Raw genomic sequence first — 20,886 nt, 5'->3', positions numbered from 1 at the left:
ATTCAAAGGCTTGTGTCTAAGTTAAAACTAAAACTAAGCTACTTTTTTTAGAAATCGATCCTGTTTCTCCCTCCAAGTGAGAAAATACTTTATTCATGCAACTATTTATTTATTTTTTTTATACCTTTATTGGATTATGGTGACCTGCTTTTTATGAACACACCTGCCCACTACCTAAAGATGTTGGATACTGTCTACCATTGTGCTTTATCTTTTATTACTGGCTATAGAAATCTTGTACATCATTGTTCTTTGTATGCTGCTGCTAAATGTCCATGTCTGTATATTCACAGACCTTCCCATTGGTTTGTTTTTATCTATAAATCTCTCCTCGGGCTGTTTCCCTCTTATCTCTGTGTTTATATGTGCAACCAATACAGGCTTCATTCTCACAATATGATACAATTGATTGTCCCAAAAGTCAGAACAGAATTAGGAAAAAGGGCTTTTAAATACGCTGCCCCTGTTTCCTGGAATAATCTGCAGAAGGAACTGAAATAGTCAGAAATGGTTACCTCAGGGGAGTTTAAGTCAGTCTTAAAGGAACAAGAGAATAACGGTTTTACTGTGTGATTGTTTTTAATGTTGCTCTTAATGATCTGTTATTAAGAGCAACATTAAAAACGTAAATTTTTCACGCTTGTATGGGATATTGTATTTGTTTTCATTGTTATGTAGTTATGTGGTACATGTATTTTTGACTTTTGCTGCCATGATGCCAGGTCTCTCTTAGAAATGAGATTTCCACCTAAATAAATAAAGGACTAATAAAAAATAATAATAAAATCTTCAGGACCAAACCCGAATATGCAGGGAAGTAACTCTCTTATCCACTTTAGAAAACCCAAACATGCAGGATTCAAGCCAGTGGATATAGGGATACTCACAATGTTCCCTCTAATTTTTCATGTGTCTGAGCGAACACACAAACTCCCTGAGCGTCCCTTGGACCACTGTGAGCGACATCAGACGTGTGCACTGTGGTCACGCCAGCATCTAATCCATCCAAGTTACATGGTTTATTAAAATAATCAAATTACAGCATTTACATTTATGTTAGACTACTTTTAATTAACTGCTTTAGCTCACTTACAATGAAAATGTAAAAAATCCTGTTCATGACCTGTGTAGTATGTTAACACTATTGGAAGTAAAAATAACTTGAACTCCAATTTTGAAAACAAAACTTTCTTTCTTTTCTTTTTTTTCATAAAGCTCTGACTTGTATTATGAGTCTGTAACTCTCTGTCTGCCAAATACAGTATATAATGACCAATGTTGGGCAATTAATTATATAGTTAATTCTTCAAAAAAGTAACTCAGTTTGGCAAACAACAACGTTTTTTGCAGCTATTTATTTTTTTATGCAGCCAAGGCGTTTTTAAATAAACATTTCAAACTATTTACAGAACAATCAGCTGTTCTGCATCAAATCTGATGCCACACAAATTATTTGTGCCACTGCAAAAATAATTTCTGTCCACTATGAGATAAAGGAGAACAACAGCCTGATACCTGCAGGCCTGACAACAGGAGATGTATCACTGCTGTAACACCTGTAACACTCAGCAGCCGCCTCATTGTTCTGACACACACAACAAAACTATTGACTACACTACACTAACTACACTAACTACACTAACTACACACTAACTACACAAGACTTTGCGCTAAACGTCTCAAATCTCTCACATCTCAGAACACCGCCGTCACTCCTAAAACTTCCCCGTTTCTTAACAACTAGATGCCACGTTGCCATATCATTTTTGATTGGTCGACACGGTACTTTTTTCACCAATAGGAAAGGGTGGGGGTTTTTGGTTTTATTTTGCTCACAGGCTTTCGAGCGTTTTCCTTATAAAACGCCGTTTTTACCGTTTCTTCCGCAGTAAATATAAACAACGACAGTATTCAGGAAGAAAACCAAACATTGCAGATATTTTCATCATAACTCTGGTTTTACGTGGCGATCAACACAATTTAAAAACTGGTATAAAGTCCACACTTTTTCCGTCAGTTGTTCCGTCTGTCCTGCTCACATCTCCAATGGTTGGACACGTTGTCACTAACGTGGCTTCACTGCACATCAGCCACGCCGCTTTGCTAGCTAAAACACCGGTGTCGGCACATAAGGACGCTGTCATAGCCTGTCAGCGACGCTGATTGGCTGCGTATATACGAATGTGAATCGCATTATTGGCTGGACTACAGGATAAGGTGGCATCGTTCTAATCCCATACAGGAGCAGCCAGTCACTCACTGACTAACACTGCAAAACAGAATTGTTAAAGTTTTAATTTCAATTCAGGTTAGATTTTTTTGTGCGCAACGCAGATTTTCTGTGCGCAGAGACCGTGCCAGCAGTGCGCAATTGCGCACGTGCGCAGCTTAGAGGGAACATTGGATACTCACCACAGCACATATTCACTGAGAGGAACTCCCAAGTACAGCAGAATTCCTTCCCTCTCCAGGAGACTGGATTCCAGAACCCAAACTCTGCTTTGAGGTGCACGTGGATATAAAGCCAATATCTCTCAATCTCAAATGGCAGTTCAGATACCTTCCAATCAGAAAGCTGACATTCTGTGTTCCCAAGAATGTTTCAGCAGTTGTTTATTGGCTCACCAAGTAGCTTTTGACTGCCCGTGATCCCTGCACCCACTCCTGTAGGACAGGGCGCCGGTAACTCCAATGTGCTGTGTGTTGACAGATGTGTTGGATTTCAGCATTCGTCACCTGCTGGACTCAATGATCATTTTTACCCTGTTTTTTGTGAACAAGCTTTTAAAACTTACACAAAAAGACAGAATGTTTATGGCAAAACTTGTAACCTCCATTGTAATCACACCACCCTGTTTTAAGGTTTAAAACTGTTGTTATTATTGTTAACCATCATCTTAAAAGCATAGGTTGACATGTGATTCTTTTAAACCAATCATCTGACAGTTGTAGTATATAAAGGGTATAATCTCCATTTTGTTTGTTTGAATGTTAGCTACAAAGTGCTGGTATGAGTGTTTGTGTGAACGCAGCTTGAAGGAAGAAAGTGCTGAAAGCACCACACAAGTATGAGCCCATTTATATTCAGGGAACTACTGAAAGTAAATTTTGATTAAAAATAACTACCCAAATAAGAGTACTTGTGCATTTCAAAATGGCTGTCAGTGGCAAGATTTAGTTCAAAGACTTTGTCTAAACAAATTTTTATTCTAACCAAAGTTTGATTTACTGTAAAACCAGATGGGTGATGTTTCCCAACAAAAACAGTTGAACCAGAGTGGTCATATACACCCCGAAGGCTGTTATTTATCACTGTACTCCTGTCAATGTGATGTCTTTAGAATAATTATGAACTTCTGAATAAAAATATAGTCACATTTTTTTAAGAATAGTGTAATTTTTTAAATAAATTAATATGCACGATATTATCAGCCTCCTGTTTGCCTCTTCCAACATTGGCAATCCAATCAAATATAATACAAACATTTTAACATGCTAAAGTTTAACTTCTCTTCCACTTAATGCCTTTTGGCCAGCTGTGTCTTTTAACTTCGATATCTCAAATTTCAACAGCACAAAGTACTGTCAGTCCATCCATCCATCTTTTTATGCTTATCTGGGGCCGGGTTGCAGGGGCAGCAGCCTAAGCAGAGAAGCTCAGACCCCCAGCCACCTCCTCCAGCTTGTCCGGGGATCACCAAGATGTTCCCAGGTCAGCTAAGAGATATAATCCCTCCAGCGTGTCCTGGGTCTGCCCCGGGGCCTCCTCCCAGTGGGACATGCCCGGAACACTCGTCCAGGAGGCACCCAGGAGGCATCCTTGTCAGCTACCCAAACCACCTCCTTTGGCTCCTTTTGATGTGGAGGAGCAGCAGCTCTACTCTGAGCCTTTCCTGGATGGCCGAACTCCTCAACCTATCTCTAATCGAAGAGGGTCAGCCAGGAAGGAAGCTCACTTCTGCCGCTTGTATACACAATCTCATTCTTTTGTTTACTACCCAAAGCTCGTGACAGCAGGTGAGGGAGGAATGTAGATCCACAGGTAAATTTAGAGCTTTGCTTTTACATTCAGCTCTCTTGTCACCACGACAACAGCGTCCTGCCAGTTGATCTCTCGCTCCCTTCTCACATCACTCATGAACTAGACCCCGAGATACTTAAACTTCTCCACTTGGGGCAGGATGTCGTCCCTGATCCACAGTGGGCGCTCCACCCATGGCCTCAGATTTGGAAATGCTGATTCTCATTCCCACTGTTTCCCACTTGGCTGCAAACCGTTCTAGTGCAAGTGTAGAGGGGAACAGAATCGGTGGCAAAGGGCAGCCCTGGTAGAGTCCAACACCCACCAGAAACAAGTCCGACTTATTGCCAGGCATGAGGACCAAGCTCTTTCAATGGTTGTATAAGAATCGAATGGCCTGTAGCAATGGGCCAGACACCTCATACTCCCGAAGCACCTCCTACAGGACAATCCGAGGGACCTGTAAGCGCAGACGACAATCAGGACCCATTCCCTGACCTGAAGGTGCAGGGAGCAAACCCTCTTGTCCACCGGGAGAAACCCCAATCTACAGGCAGCAAGCCAAGGGTATACTAAGATACCCACCCCAGCCCGTCACCTCTCACTAAGGGCAACTCCAGACTAAGAGTCCAGCCCCTCTCCAGGAAACTAGTTCCAGAGCCCAAGCCATGTGTTGAAGTGAGCCTGACTATATCCAGCTAGCACCTCTCAACCTCATGCACTAAGTCAAGCTCCTTCCCCACCAGAGAGGTGACATTCCATGTCCCAATCACTTGTCTCGTTAGCTGGGGATCAGGCCGCTCCTGGTCAGGGTCACCACTCCTGCCCGCTGCCCAACACACATTGCACCCAACCCCTACGGCGCCTCTTCCCTGTGGTGGACCCATGTCCCTTTTTCGGGCTGTGCCAAGCCAGGCCCCATGGGCTAAGGCCTGGCTGGGTGAACTGTTCCCTCAATCTTCTACTCATAGGGGGAAAATTTTTTAAATTGACAGTACTTTTGAAGAACTGTCAATTAAAGAAAAAAAAAAAACTTCCAGTAGATTCCTAAATATCAGACTTGGAAAAGCGTCTGCTTTGATGATGAACTTTTTCTGCAGAATGTTGGCTCTCTTTTACTCACAGCTGAAAATCTCCAATCAGGAAGGAGGCAAGTCTGTGAGATTTAAAGTCAGCAGCAGTCTTGAGGAAATCACTCAGCCCGGCAGCGTGATCTACAGAATCTTTGTTCCCAAGTTCTAACGTATGAATGAGTCGGGTTAGGGTTGAGCTTTTTACTCAGAAGTGTGGCTGCTTCTGCCCATCAGGCCATCACAGCAGATCCATTACTTGCAGAGCAGACATACTGTACATCCAATTTCTCTGGCAATGACCTTCATAAGTGCAGGATGCTGCAGACATCAGAGCCAGTGCATAGCTACAATTTAACAAGGTCAAAGAACAACACACAACTCACCTTTGTAAGGACAGTGACCAGGCAATGGTTGACATACTGTAGGAAGTCTCCTGATGCCCAGTTCCTTTCTCCTGTTTAGTTTGTGGTAGTATTAGCACTGAGCTAACAACTACAAGTGTACCATAGCTCATTTTCACATGTTTCTGGTCTACTTCATCATTTGTCCTTTAATTAAGACAAAACCCTTATTGTAGCCTGAATGTTTTATGTGTAATAGTTATGATGACATTTTCCATGTTTCATTAATTCAGTGGATATCCACACCTCTTTATAAAGTGCGGCGGCTGTACGAGGAGTAATGCAAGGATGGAAAATGAAAAGTGCAGCATTCAACCTGACAGGGCGTGATGATCAGATCAGGAGGAAGAAAAGCAGAAAGCTGGTGTTTGTTTGACTTTGGTGTGCAAAAGTATACTCTTTATTCTTATTATATATCCAACTTTATTTTGCCCCAACCCTTACCCTCCACCCAGCCCCACAACCAGTGGCATTCCCATGTCACCAGTTACTGTCACTGTTACAATAGCCAATCAGAGCTCACCTGCAGAAAGAAGGCAACCAAACAAAGAAGAGCAGAAAAAAGGGTTACTTTCAGTTTGTTTTTTTCTTGTTAAATAGTAATAAATACATTGAGATGCAGTGGTTCTTACTTTATCCTTTTCTCTTAAGCAGAAGGGTTAAAAAGTTTTTTTTAAATTTCTGTTTCTATTTCTTTTTATTTTTTTATTGATCTGTGTTGGATCTTTAGCAGCAATCCGGACCAGTTGTCATGGTGATTAGCAGCACAGAGAGGAGGAGCTGTCTGGAGGAGAAACACAACAGGAGAAGGAGAGGAAGAGGAAAGCAGGGAGAGCGTGAGGCGGAGAAGGAGGAGGAGGAGATCCCTGTGAGTGTCAGCAAGGCATCAGTGTCCCGTGACCACCTTCTCCCTCCGTCTCCCTCTCGCTGTCCGTGCTGTTGCCACCAAGAGAACATCAGAGGAAGAACACGAATGCAAAGAAAAAACGAGAGAGAATCCGCCAGTCCTGAATCACAACCTTTCAAATCAGCTCTGTGTTCTTCGTGTAGCTGTACACACATATACATATATATATATATATATATATATATATATACACATAATCCTGCCTGCATTTACACCTATACCTACCTACATCAACTGTGACCTGAATTCAACATGTCAGACTGATCAATAGACACCGTCCGTCCCAGATCAGCGTGAGAGCGAGGGGGGCCTGCTACAAATCTGATCTCACATCTTACAAACACACATGCACGCACGCACGTGTGCACACATGAACAGACTAATGTGAGCATGAGCCCTCCTTCAGCTTACAGCTACTGTATGGAATAAAATGGAAAAACAGAACTTCTCTCTCTTTCCCCTTCATCCTCCTCCTCCTCCTCTCCAGACTCAAACAACAACCACACAGAACACACAACTCCTCAAACCCGAGAAAAATCAAATGATATTAATCAACACTAAAATTAATAAAAACAAACTCGTCACAATCATTCCTTTCCAGTTACAGGCGCGACAAAGACAAACTAAAACAGGAAAAAGGAGTTTTCCCAGCATCCTCCTCCTTCTTCCTCCTCCTCTCATGCAGTACAAAGTCTCCTTCAGCACAAAGTTCACCTCTTTGTCTCTGAACTCTGGCTGTATGTGTGTAGTTGTAGTAGTTGTAGTTAAAATTGTATGGCTTTAGGGCATGGTTCAGGTTTTATCAAGAGTTGGCTGGCCCCTCGTCTGAGTCCGGCCTCCCTCTGCCTCCCCCAGTGGGGTTATTGTTGTTGGAGGCAGGGTAGTAGTCTTCAGGGGGCTGGGCTTGTGGCCCTGGGGCGGTGGGAGCCGTCCGAGTCCGGAAGGCAGACAGTCCGATTGGCAGAGCGAGGGGCAGAGATGCAGAGCCAAACTGAGAGGCCTCCATGGAAGACACCGCCCCCAGGTGGTGCAGCCCCAGGGATACACTCACATCCATGCTGTCACTCATCTGGGGCGAGGATCCCTGTGGGCCCCCACCTCCGCCGATGCCTGTCTGTCCACCCTGCCTCAGGCCACGGCCACCATTCCCATGGTGGGAGTAAGTTGGGTGTGGGTGGTGGGGCGGGTCCAAGAAGTGGCGCTGGTGTTGTTGGGAGGCAGCTGGCTTATGGAGCAGCAACTGGGTGTATCCTGGATCCTGACCTCCACCTCCGCCATCACTGCCTGGCCACATTCTCATCTGCTGCTGTGAGGGAGCCTAGGTAGAAAAGAGGAGAGACATGGTCAGTGGTTGGGATTATAATGGGACCAGTGACAGCACCGTCTCTTTTCCACAAGCACCGACTCAACTCTGTTTTTGTGGGAGTACCCGGTACCAGATACTTTTTTCAAGCACCTACTCGGCCAGGGTTCCCATCGAGCCGTGTAGAGATGAAAGTGTGACGTGAAGAGACTAAATGCCACTGATTGGCCAGGACACACAAACCACAAACACCGTGTGCTCCGACGATGAGGCGCAGACGTTTTTGTGCCCGGTGGCTGACGACAGCATCCAGACAGAGCGAGCCAAAGTCGACTGTTTTACATACAAATGAGATCACAGGACTTTCAGGTCGCCTTGCTATAACAACCCCACCCACACTCAGGTGGTGCTTAACTGTAATGAAAACAATTGAAACCAAGAGTAGAGTTGAGTAGAGAAGTCAAATGGTGCTACTGGAAAAGAGGCTTATCGGATGAATATTATGGGAACACCAGTAAGAGATTGGGATGAAAACATCAAAAGGTTCAATAAGACCAGGTTCAGTTCCAGGTCACAGAAAACTCCTTTAGTAGAAACAGGCCGGAGGACGAGCGTTTAATCTATATCATCTATATCATGATGAATACTGACTTTCATGGATGGAAGTGAAGAGTTTGCTATGCTTGTACTGTTGTCTTTCACAATTTTTAAAATCAATACGCAGATTTTGAAAATAAAACTACTCAAAAAAGATTATGGTCAGAAAAAACTAGTGTGGCCAAAATATTTCATCACTGCCAACAGGAATGAAGCTGATAAAGTAATCTGAGCCGGAATAAACATTCCTGCAGCAGAGAGTGTCTGATGCAATGACAAAGGTCCTCATATTGTCTCTGTTATTGTGTATGCAAACACTGACAGTGGTACCTGAGGGCTGGTCATCTCATAGTCTGAATGTGTAACAGCAGAGTTGTAGTAACGATTACTGTAGCGGTAGTTGCGGTTGTCATTGGAAGAACCACTGGAGCCACCTGGAAATAATTGACACCAACATTAAACTCACACTTGTGCAGAGCTTTACTTTATGGATTTATATTTTTAGCTAAAACAAGCCACGATGTATTCATTTTGTGTGAACTAAAAGAAAAAAAATCAAAATTTTAAAAAAGAAGAAGAGGAAGGGCGTGGCTTCAGTAGGGTGGTTAGAAGGTCCAGCGCCTCTGTCGGGTTTGTACCCCGCCACGAACGCTGGGCGTTTGCCACCCAGGCCTGGAATTCAGTTCTGACTCATAGCGTGTTTGCCCGACCCTGAAGAAGACTAAATGTGCATTTGTCTGCTTTTTCCTGTCACCAAGAATGAACTCACCTGTCTCGTCAGTTCATTATGAAAATTATGAAAATCTGACTGAGAAATAAAGTAATGGGCTGACGGGGACAGTGAGGGCGACCATGCTGCAGTGTTTAAGTATATAGACCCTCCACAGAGTATCACTTGGTCACATCAAATCTGGATTATGAAGCACTAATTTGCAATAAGCATCTCACACACATGCCCAGGAAACAGCATCCTCATTGGTCAGGCAGAAGTTTAAGCACTGACTTCACCTCTCAGCTGTTTCACTACACTCCTGTCCCTGTCTACTTTATCTAAGACCTTTCTAAGCCCTAACAGAAAGAGAAGAGTCTACATTACCAGAGCTAGAAACAGAGCTAGTAGTGGAGGCAGAATGAGAGTGGTCCATGGCAGGAGAGGTGGATGTAGATGAACTAGTATTGGTTCCTTCATCTGTTGTTTTCTTGAAGAAATTGTGCTGCAGGGCATAGAATGGCGTGATACGGCTTTTAGGGTCGTAGTCCAGCATGCGCAGGATCAGGTCTGGAAGAGGACAAACATTGACATAATGATGGTGATGATGACATTTTGGCACCCACAGAGAACTAAGGAGCCAGCTACAATTGTAGTGCCAACCCTCGTGGTGTTTTTTGTGTCCCTCACCCTCACTTGATATCTGCCAAGTGATCACGCTCCTCATGCTAACTCCACATAGATAGGAGGTTCATTTCCAGCGCTTTAATCCACAACCATTTAATTTCAGTCAACACCCACAGCTTAAGGCCAAAGACAAGGGGAGGAACATAAACCAAACACTGACAGCTTTGCTTTCACACTTAACACTCTCAGCAATAAGAGAGAATGATAGCCAGGACCCACTCCTTGAGCCAAAGGTGTGGGGAAGCATCCCTTTCGTCCAGTGGGGAAAACCCAACACACCAAACTGTGAGGACACAAGTATACCGACCCCTGTCTCTTACTGATGATCACTGCAGAGTGGAACAGAATCCAGCCCCATCTCCAGGACAGTGCTTCCAGCATGCAAGCTGTGCCCTGAGGTGAGCCCAGCTATAGCTTTCTGGTGTCTCTCAACCTCACTCAACAGCTCAGGCTCCTTTCACACCAGAAAGGAGACTTTTTTATATTTCCACAGCCATTTTGATCAACCAGGGATAAACTGCCGAGTTCTTCACCTTTGACGGCTGCATACTGGCCTACATGCTGCTACTTTATATGCCATGCTTAAGAATAAATATAGATTTCCTAAGTGTTCAGCAGAATTTCCATCTCCATGGAACTCGTTTACATGAATATTAATACTCTCCTGTGTCATCCTCAGTCCTGCAGTAATCATGCAAATCCCTACCTTTAAACTTCAGGTAGTCACAAGGGGCGTGTCCTGGTTCTCCTGCCCGCCGGCCCCCTGGACCCCCAGTCTCAACACCCAAAATCTCATGTAGACGACGTGTGGCTGGGGGCTTATACTCCTGGAAAACACAAACACAGTTCCAATAACAACATGAAGTGAGGAACAGTTTCTGTCACACACTGAGACTCGTATTCTAATTTAAAAAAAACTTCATTCATTTAGCTCCATTTCACAAAATCTGTCGTCTTGGAGACACAGTACTCTAGACTTAGAACCTGAAATTGAACTCCAGGAAACAAAGGCCTTGATGGTCTATAAAATGTATGAATCCTTTTTCACAGAAAGCCTGTAAGGAGTCCTCACCTTTTTCAGTGCTTTTCACTTTGCTCTGGGTTGGCTCTGTTTTTGTCTTAATTTTTAATGGCATAGATTCAAAAAGGTGCTGGAAACATGCCTCAGCGATTCTGATCCATACTGGCATAACAGGCTGTGTATTCATGATGCAATTTTCCAATTACACCACATCTCAGAAGTGCTGTATTAGTTTGTGATCTAGTCCATGTGGAGGCCTTTTGGGTACCGTGAACAACGGTCACATTCAAGAACCCAGTCTGAGATGCTTTGAGCTTTGTGACAGGCAAATCATCAGAAATGGCTATAATGTGCTCATAAAGGGAGGGACATGCAGTAGCACCAATCTCAGGTACCATGTGGTGTTGTTATGGTGCTGAATCAATACAAAGGATACAAAGTGTACCAAGAAAATATTCTGCACCCATTAAACTACCACCAGCCTAAATTGTTGATACAAGGAAGGGTGATGTTATGTTTACACCCGACCATCCAAATGTCACAGAACAAACTGAGGTTCATCAGATAATGAAACATTTTCCATTTTCTTTTGTCAGTGTGGTTCTGCTGCTGTAGCTCATCTGCTTCATGATTCCAAGTGTTGTGCACTCAAAAACACTCTCCTGCCCCTGTTATACCATCGCCGTAACAGGTGTGAATGTGTTATTTATAGTTACTGTCGCCTTCCTCATTATCCTCTGATGTCTGGCATTAAGAAACCATTTTCAGAACTGCTGCTCACTGCACATTTTCTCTTTTTCAGGTAAACCTGATGGTTAGACAAGAACATCCCCGTGGATCCTCGGGTAGAAACAAAACACACCAGAAGCCGTGGCGTGTTTAGAGTCACCTTCCTTCCCCAGTCTGATGCTCAGCTTGAACTTCAGCAGGTTATCTTGACCATAGCTCAGCAGGTAGAGCAGGTCATCTATGAATCAAACCACCAACTGGAAGGTTGGTGGTTTGATTCCTGGCTGCTCCGGTCTGTATGCCAAATAAATACTAAGATATAGATACTAGCCCACTGCAGTATGAATGTGTGTGTGACAGCAGATAGACAGAAAGGACTTGCATGTGAATGAGGCAAGTTGCATAAGTGCTTCGAGTGCTCAGGTAGAGCAGAAGGGATATCCTGTATTAGTCAACATTTGGAAAGGTAGACCTAATGAAGTAAACTGAAGGAGACGGAACTAAATACACAAGTTAAAGTTGACTTTTTCCACATGTAAAGTCAAAATAGAAGCAAACTTTACCTTCTTGACATCCTTGTTCTTCTTCACTGTCCACAGACCATCTGACAGCTTGTCAAAATACTTCCTGGCTTTAGGAGCTGCATCCAGCATGTGGCTGGGTGGAACTCCCAGAACCTCCACAATTTTATTCATCTGGTCAACCTACACACACACACACACACACACACACACACACACATTTTTAATGTGGACCAAAGTAAGAGCGTACCACAAATATGCTGTTGCAAACACACGCAGTCTTTAAATTAAAGCTTCTCAGTACAATCTCAAAGGAATTAAGAGTAGACTGGAAGAGACAGACTCTAACAATGATGTCTACAATGTGACATCTCTGCGCTATCTTCATAACACATCTAAATGGATGTAGTATAAAACACTGAACACAGATGAAGGATATTACCGATTCAACCCCAACCCTACTCGACATGTGTTTACACTGGTGTTGCTGTTACCTCATTGGAGCCGCTGAAGAGAGGCTCCCCTGTGTGCATCTCCACTAGGATGCATCCCAGAGACCACATGTCGATAGCCAGGTCATACGGCATTCCCAACAGAACCTCGGGAGAGCGGTAAAACCTGCTCTGGATGTACTGATAGATCTAAGAAGGAAGTGGAGTTTAGCAATCTGAAGAAAAGGTCCTGACTTTACTACGTAGCTATTTAACTAAACATGCAATGCAATCACATTTGACCATACATTCATACCTTGCTTTATTCTATACACTTTAAGCACATTATCAAGAGTTGTGGTCATAACAGGCATGGATGTCATGGTAACTTGATTTTTTATTTTTTCAACATTTTTCCAATAATACAGAAAGAAGCTAACTGTTGTTCATGATTAACAAGAAGACAGTGTAGAGTAGCACTTCTTAAAGATTTAAATGAATCTATGTTTATTTTTGTCCCTGTATGTAAACCTTTGAGCCTTGTGTGGATCAAACTTGTGCACTCAGTTTTGTTTTCCAAGCCCATTAAAGATGCAGTATTGTACAATTATTCCACCAGCTGTGTCTCTTAGCCATTCCCACTAAAGCTAACCTAACCTGTCTTTGGGCAGTGGGAGGAAACCCACACAAGCAGAAGGAAAACATGGAAAAACTAGGAAACCTCTTATTATGAGCCAACAGTTCTGCCAACGTGCTAGCCATGCTACTTGGTATATTTTCCAAATCTGAACGTTGTGAGTAACGGGGCGTAATCCTAGTAGACGGTAGGTGAGCACCGTTTATAAAGGATCATAGTCTAAACTTTTAAACAGGCATATTTGGAATAAGTGTGCTCACTCTCTGTCCAAGCTGGCAGGAGGATCCAAAATCGACTATTTTGATGGCTGATCTCTTGGGGTTACACAGCAGTATATTCTCTGGTTTCAGGTCGCAGTGGATGATTGACAGCTCCGGAGTGGCCAGGAATAATAGTGCTGTAGACAAAACAACAACATGTGTATGTCAACAATACTAACCGAATACACATATAGTCTAAATAAGTGCACATCATCAGCATTAAACCTGCATTTACTGCAGACATTTCTAGAATTATTACCACTGTTTACATATCAATTTGATCAGTAAATGTGTTCAGACAAGCCTTCACTACACATGAATAACTGAACTGTTTTAACATCTTTTTATTCCATGTATGACTAAACATGTAAACAGTAGCAGGGATTGCTGTACTCCCTGTGTCCACCCTTAAGAGCAGAGCTGAAGATGCAAAGAGTGAACGTTGGATGAGAGAGGCTGCAGGGTTACACAATTAACCCAACCCCACTAACTGCATGTGTTTGGACTGTGGGGGGAAGCTGGAGCACCCGGAGAGAACCCACGCAAACATGCAAACTCCACACAGTAGAATCGAACCGAGGACGTTCTCCTTGTGAGGCTAGTCACCGCTCTGCCGTGCTGCCCCACCATACAACAATTACAACCATTTATTAAAATGTGTTATTGTTACTTTGTTGTGCCAGCTGTGTGCTCAGTTTTAAAATGCTCGCAGTGATCGGTTCAGCCGTTCACAGTCTTTGTTTTTTCGATCTCTGTTTATGCTTAACTAATACCACTACAGACTACGGCTATCACACACCCTTCCAGCACCTTTTGTGTATCACAAGTACAAACGCTCAGCCACAGTGTTGCAGCTGCATGTACCATCCCAGGTTTACTTGCATCTCTATGCACCCACCTGTACAGAGCTGCTGTGCAAATTTCCTGGTGAGGTTGAGGGAAACTCCTCTGAAATTGGTGTTCCTCAGCAGATCGTACAGGTTGTAGCTCAACAACTCAAACACCAAACAGAGATGGTTCCTAAACATAAAGTGACGCTTCAGGTGGACTGCACAGAGACAGATTGACAGACAGACACACAAAGAGACAAATGGGAAACATGGGGAAAAGTTAATCGACTGAATCGTTTAAAAATACCACAGTTTTGAGTTTCAGACATTTCAGTTTCAGATGTCAAAGGTGGGATGAAATATTAAATATGTTTTTTGATTATTTGTCATTCCCATCTATGTGAACATTAACGAGACAGATTCTCTTGAAGAAGCCCTTCACACACCCTTCGTTTAGTCTTATTGCATCGTTTTGTTCGATCGTATTTCAGTGCTAGGTGCTGGCAGTTTTGTGCAGAACAGGAAATTTGGAGTTCATTTTTTAATTTTTGAAGTTGTTATTTGTCATTTCAAATGCAGGTAGTAAGTGGAGACGTAAAGGTGCTTGTATAGACAGATCTTTGTATTTAAACAGCCTCAGTATAAACACAACACCATGATAGGAGAGCTCACACTCTAAATACCTCGTATGTTTGATTTCCTTTGAATTCAGTAAATCCAAACCATTCAATTCTGACTTTCAGCAGTCTGTTACATGCCAGTGTTAGCAATAGTGCGTGTGCACACTAACAGACACACACTAACAGATTTGTGCGAAGAGAGAACAAATGTACTAAAGGTCCCCCTGTGTGTAATGAACCAAGAGAAGCTGTGTTGTACAGCAGTGTACAGACTGTGTATCTTACCTATGTAATATTTCATCTCAGTGTCATGCTTGTTCATGAGCTCCAGCAGGCGTAGTTCTATCTGTGCCTGGTTCAAAAATGCCTTTTTGTTCTTAATGATCTTAATGGCAACCCACTCCTGCTCATGGTGGTCGTAGGCCTTTACCACCTGTGGACACATGAACACACGTTACATCACATGCAGTGAATGACTCAGCTGAAGGACAGCCAAACACTTCCTGTCTGATTTTGTCCTGTCATGTACACAATACATGTAGCCTGTGTCATAATAAGAATGGCTTTGCCTTTGATTTCAACCAGTGGTATGTTGATGTAACGCAATCTACTAATTACAATTACTAAGTGCAGCTCGCTGTAAAAGCACATTGGTTTGTTTGCTGTAATCAGTGACCTTCAGATGTGTTGCTGGGCTGTTGCTGGGTTAGCCATATCGAGACTTTAGCTCTGTACATGACAGCAGACTGTTACTAATCCTTCACACAGAAACGAGTTTACTTTCAACTTTTCACAGAGACACGACCAAATTTCAATAACTGCAGAAGCCACCCGAGACGTCAAATAGCTCAACAATTTTCTCAGTTTAGACATTTTCGACAACTTTGAGTCTATCTATGCCGCAGTAATAATAAAGGTGGAGAATGTTTCTTGTGGAGACCTCACCTGTCCAAAAGAGCCTTTCCCAATCAGTGAGTCTATCTCGTAGCGGTCCAGCCACTTTTCTCCATTTTTCACAATGTAGTCATAATTGTCATCGTCATAGCCATCGTTATAGATTTTTCTCTCCTTCTTCGTGCTGCTGTCCTCAGGAGGGACCTGCTGGGCCCGCCGCTTCTTCTTAGTATAGTACACCTGTGGACACAAACACAGCTCAGGCTCTGCTTCACAGTACGTCTGAAAGCAACAAACCCCAAATCACCTGTGCACCAGCAACCACTGCGCTGTTATTGCTCTGGTCTTCTTGGTGTGTAACAGTAGAACAAACTGACTACATCAGGGGATGCAAAAAATGACGTTCACATCAATGACCTGTGGCGCACAACTATAACTAACGCTTTTACACAGATGAAAAATTATAGATCAGCACTGCTGAAGGTTTCCTTGCTTCACAGAATATTTTGTTTCCTTGCTATAAAAGCTTGTTCTGTTTCGAGGTCTGTGCTCTTCTGGACAGATATCTCACATGTCGTTTCTTGGAATCTGGTGTAGCCACTGGCCCAGTTTGGGGGTCAGTGGCCCAGTTACCACAGGGACCACTGTTGCCTTCACCTTCCACGTCTTCCTGCCATCCTCTCCCAGCTGTTGGCATTTCTCAACCTTCTTGTGATGCTGCTATCACTTGGTATAGCTACATCTATCACAACAGCTTTCTTCCTCCAGTTGGTTAGCCATCAAGATAGCAATCTCTTTACACAGTCAGTCTCCAGGAAATTTAAAGTGATGTCCTCTAACATTTGGACTGTAACTGTGTGTGTAGTCCAGCTTTTACAAATGCAGTGGGACTAGAGTCTGTTCAGACAGTTACATTTTCCATTTTTAGGTAAATCACATGTAAGATTCACGGTAATCTCCAGGAAATCATGGCGAGACAATTTAAAGTACAAAACAAAAGGGTCCGTGTGTGTAACATTACTGTTTCATACCTCATTGATGTGCTTATAAGTTTTGATGAGGTCAACAGAGAGTTTTCTCAATGGAGCGCTGGCAGGGTCTCTGAAACTAGGGGGAATTCTCCGCTGGAGTATGGTCATATCAGACAGCACCTACAGACAACAACAACAACAACGTTTCACAAACTCGTCTCAGGTTTGATGCAGATGTTCCTGATGTGTGTATCAGGACAGCTTCACACTAAAAACAAATGTGTTCATTCTGTGTAAGTGCACACAGTTTACCTTTGCAGTTTGTACCACCTTTATTAGTTTGCTATTACAACTAATACATAATAAGTCGTTCCATTGCACCAACTTTTAACAAAAAAGAACTTAATACAAACTCTAAATTACTGGTAGCCTGAGGGGAACACAGACCATCAGGCAAAGCACACACTCGTTTTTCTGACTGATCGAGGATTTTTAAGATTAAGATTTTAATATTTAATGATTTTTTTTGACAGATTCCTCACCCCACCTCAGAAATATAGAAAGAGCAGGATTACTAATTGATGTTCTGCTTGGATCAGGTGTTGTTGTGTTTGTGGCATTTTAAACATGTTGCCAGCTGGAAAACTGCAAAGTGACCTCTGGTGGACAAACTATGCAACAGCAACACTCATAACACAGTTGAAGAGTTAGTCTCATCTTTTCTTTGCTGTTTTTTTTTTTTTATCTGTCTGTCTTCTGCTGCTCGCCTGGGTTTGGGAAGCAATGACTGTCTAGGACATGCCTGAATCACCTCACATAGGAGGCAGAGGGAAGGCATCCTAGTCAGACAGCTGAACCACCTAAACCTGCTCCTTTACTAATTAGAGGTGTAACAACTCATATTTTGAGCCCCTCTGAAATGTCTGAGCTCTCTAAGCGAGTGTCCAGCCACTACCTGTAGAAATGAGACTAGTTCTGGTTAGTGACCCAGAGGGCAGGACTATATCCAGGCTTGGAACATAGCTCAGCTGGTAAATCCACAGCTCTGCTTTTACACTCAACTCTCTTCACCACAACTGACAGACGCCACACCAGTCCACCCGTCCAACCGCCTGTTGGTAATCAGCAGCTGTTGGTGTCAGCAGGTATTGGTGTTGGATCGTTAGTCAAAAAAGGACTCTATTACACATTATTCGGTACTTTTCTTAAACGTAATGCAAGTGATCGCCACAAAGGTTCTAGTTTAGAAACATGAACAGGTAACCTGACTGCTCATTTGTTTGTCACCTGTTGAAGATCAGAAGTTTGCAAACACTCAGCTTTAACGTCACTCTGGGTTCTTGGCTAGCCTAGCGTTAGCATGAGGTCTGTGCAGATGTTTGCAGAGAGCTGAAGTTGTGTTAGCAGCACAGTGCAGCTTGCACTTTACCATAGCGCTGGTGTCCTTTAGTGTAATCAAAGCAATCTGCTGTAGACTGCTCCACCATTTTCCTCCCACTGTACATGAACTGAAATCAGCTGACCTTTAACAGGAGAGTGCAGGAAGAAAAAGCAGCATCTTTGATGTTTCTTCTATTAACCCAGAGTGCAGATCACCCAAGAACATTGTAATGCATTAGTACCAACACTGCTCATCCTAGCCTTAGTACATGCTGAAAGTCACACTGAGGCCAGAAGAACCACACTGGGGTAGCCACGTCGCTTGATTGCTTCTTTGCCATTTGGACTTTTCTGAACTTTCTTTTATTGTCAACTATAAATTGCAATGCTGATACATTTACAAAAAGATAATGTCAGGCTGTAATATGTAAAAGAGCTTGGGACTGTGACATCACCATTTGAATGGAATGGAAGTTCTTTACAGACTGGAGTAAAATTTGTTGCTCTTTCCAGTTTGGAAGTAGCAGCAAAGAGCTAAGGTTGCAGATCAACAACAGCTTGGGCAACAGCTGGAAGCAGGAAAAACATTACCTAAAACAACATTTGGGAAAATCACAGTATTGTTACAACTTTAAGCCATTTACCTCTTGTAGTTTTCATGTGGTTACACACCTTAGATGTGGCTGTTAGCTTGGTGGTTGCTACATGGCAGCATCAAAGAAACTCTCTATGCTTTTGTTTTTAAAATACCGGTACCACCAATGGTTACACACCTTAGATGTGGCTGTTAGCTTGGTGGTTGCTACATGGCAGCATCAAAGAAACTCTCTATGCTTTTGTTTTTAAAATACCGGGTACCACCAATACCTTGGACAAGTTGTTGTGGCAGCCTCTGACCAGAGAACTACAAGCTCCTGCAGGTTTGTCTGCATACATTACAGAGCTCAGTCGACTGAGCCCCACACTCATGAATGTGTGCTGAAAGCCATTTCTAAACTTTAACTTGTTTGATGCGTAGGTGCTCATCACAAACTGGTTCTGAGAATGTGTTTGGGATCTGTAGTTGCTAAAAATTCTTTGGTTCAGCTAGATCAACCCATCATTTTCTCCTAGATAAGGTATAATATCATTATTTTTTGACCCATGGCATAAGCTTTCCTGAGGAATCCACGAGCAGTTAGTAGCCACTACTGGATCGACTGCAGATTCCAACTTTGCTCATACTAGTTAGCGATCTTTATTCATTCATTATTACCATGTTTATCACGTTCACTAATGTAAACTACAGCACACTAATATATTTGCACAGATTTAACCCTTTAAGACCTACCATAGAACCAAGTCCTACTAGAGCTTATCTTTACATTTATTTATTTTGAGTGTCTTCATTTTTTATTTTTGAGATGCACAAATGTTCTATTTAGCTGTGTGAGGAGACCTTTGGCATACAGGCTGGTAGGACCTGAGATCAGAATGTGAAGCAAATTGTGTATGAGACAGCCGGGAGATGATTATGATGTGTTCTGCTGCTGCTTCAGTTTACAGAAGCCCCACAAAGCAGTAGCTGTTTGCTATGAAAACACTTTAAGTGTTCACATTTTGAGGGATAAGATGTGGGTGGAGACCTGGCATACAAATGTCAGTCTCGATTACAGTGACCACGAAGCAAACGTCTATCTTCTAACTTTAGCTGTAATGGGTAAATCTGTAACACATAAAGTGGAGACATCTCAAACTATATTTCAATGACAGAAACCCACTGAGCCAGGAAACATATTTTAATCATCAAATTCAAAATGCCTCTGAAATCGTTCTAGTCAGCTTAGAAAAATACTGGCTGCATTTAGAGATATTTAGAGCACTCGTGTTATCTTCACTTAAAGGTTAACCTGCTTTCAGTTTTAATGGTTCTGGTTCTTATATAGCAGTAGGGTTAGCGTTAGGCATAAATAGGTTTACTTTGGTGAAACTTGGTGATGTATTTCTGAACATGTTAAAATAGTATAACAACAATAACAACTTAGACAAAGAAAATAAAATAAGAATCATTATAAATAATTTACATATTAAAAAAGGAGGAGGAAGCATAAGCTTATTTAATCCCACCCTCTTTCCACTATTGAGTAACTCATAGTCTACACCAGTGGTTCCCAAACTTCTTTTGCTAGTCCCCCCCCCTCACCCGCTAGGTGAAGCCAAAGGGAAGATATGCTTCACCATATTTTCTAGTCTTTGGCTTGGAAGGAAGTTGGTTTGGAAACATATTTGGCGATGCTTCATCTCCTGCTTTGCGTTTGTGTGGGAGCCCCGTCAAAAACCTGTCCATTATGCTAGCAGTGTCCAAGCGTTCTTTTTTTTTTCTTTTCATACCGCGCCCCTCCTGCAATGGCTCTGCGCCCCCTCTAGGGGGCGGGCCCCACACTTTGGGAACCTCTGGTCTACACGTTCTCTTCCTGTTTATGCATCCATCAGCAATTCTTCATTACAATTTGCTACGTGATTTTTTTTAATAACCCCAGTAACACGTCAAAACATATACTTATATAAACATACTTGTACATCCGCACACATATATACACATCCCCACTGTGAAAATAGTGGGTGAGAATGCCGCATCAACGCCATGCCTCCTCCCTGTAGCTTGCAGTATGTGCAAAGGAGGAACGCCACGTATGGAGCAGATCCAGATGTTTAAAGTTGCAGAATACGCGTTGACCTCAGAGTGACTGTAAAACTTCACCGAGTACCCGTATCACAGCTGATGGTAACATTAGCTACTGCAGACTTTGGTTGTGGGGGCAGTGCCTCAGAAAGTGTCCAGCTTAGGAATGGATCCTTCTGAATAGCACTTGTCATTAAACCTTCATGACCTCATGACAGACATTTCATGTTCA

At 42.8% G+C, this 20,886-nt stretch overlaps 1 protein-coding gene across 2 annotated transcripts in view; it reads right to left on the bottom strand.

Moving 5' to 3' along the window:
* Nucleotides 1-6,934: 6,934 nt before the first annotated feature.
* dyrk1b (dual-specificity tyrosine-(Y)-phosphorylation regulated kinase 1B) overlaps nucleotides 6,935-20,886 on the bottom strand; it is a 59,391-nt gene continuing 45,439 nt past the window's right edge. For both annotated transcript variants that reach the window (XM_031737468.2, XM_031737467.2), the window contains exons 3-13: nucleotides 16,673-16,792; nucleotides 15,693-15,881; nucleotides 15,033-15,180; nucleotides 14,196-14,345; nucleotides 13,298-13,434; nucleotides 12,464-12,610; nucleotides 12,012-12,152; nucleotides 10,405-10,525; nucleotides 9,399-9,581; nucleotides 8,633-8,736; nucleotides 6,935-7,720 (exon numbers count right to left, since the gene is read on the bottom strand). In XM_031737468.2, the coding sequence (XP_031593328.1) occupies nucleotides 7,205-7,720; nucleotides 8,633-8,736; nucleotides 9,399-9,581; nucleotides 10,405-10,525; nucleotides 12,012-12,152; nucleotides 12,464-12,610; nucleotides 13,298-13,434; nucleotides 14,196-14,345; nucleotides 15,033-15,180; nucleotides 15,693-15,881; nucleotides 16,673-16,792 (1,956 nt within the window). In that variant the 3' untranslated portion in view covers nucleotides 6,935-7,204. The remainder of the gene's footprint in view (nucleotides 7,721-8,632; nucleotides 8,737-9,398; nucleotides 9,582-10,404; nucleotides 10,526-12,011; nucleotides 12,153-12,463; nucleotides 12,611-13,297; nucleotides 13,435-14,195; nucleotides 14,346-15,032; nucleotides 15,181-15,692; nucleotides 15,882-16,672; nucleotides 16,793-20,886) is intronic.

The sequence above is a fragment of the Oreochromis aureus genome, linkage group 11 (genome assembly GCF_013358895.1).
Source record: "Oreochromis aureus strain Israel breed Guangdong linkage group 11, ZZ_aureus, whole genome shotgun sequence".
Classification (NCBI taxonomy): domain Eukaryota; kingdom Metazoa; phylum Chordata; class Actinopteri; order Cichliformes; family Cichlidae; genus Oreochromis; species Oreochromis aureus.
Note: the sequence above shows the minus strand (reverse complement) of the source record. Positions and strands in the feature narration are given on the sequence as shown.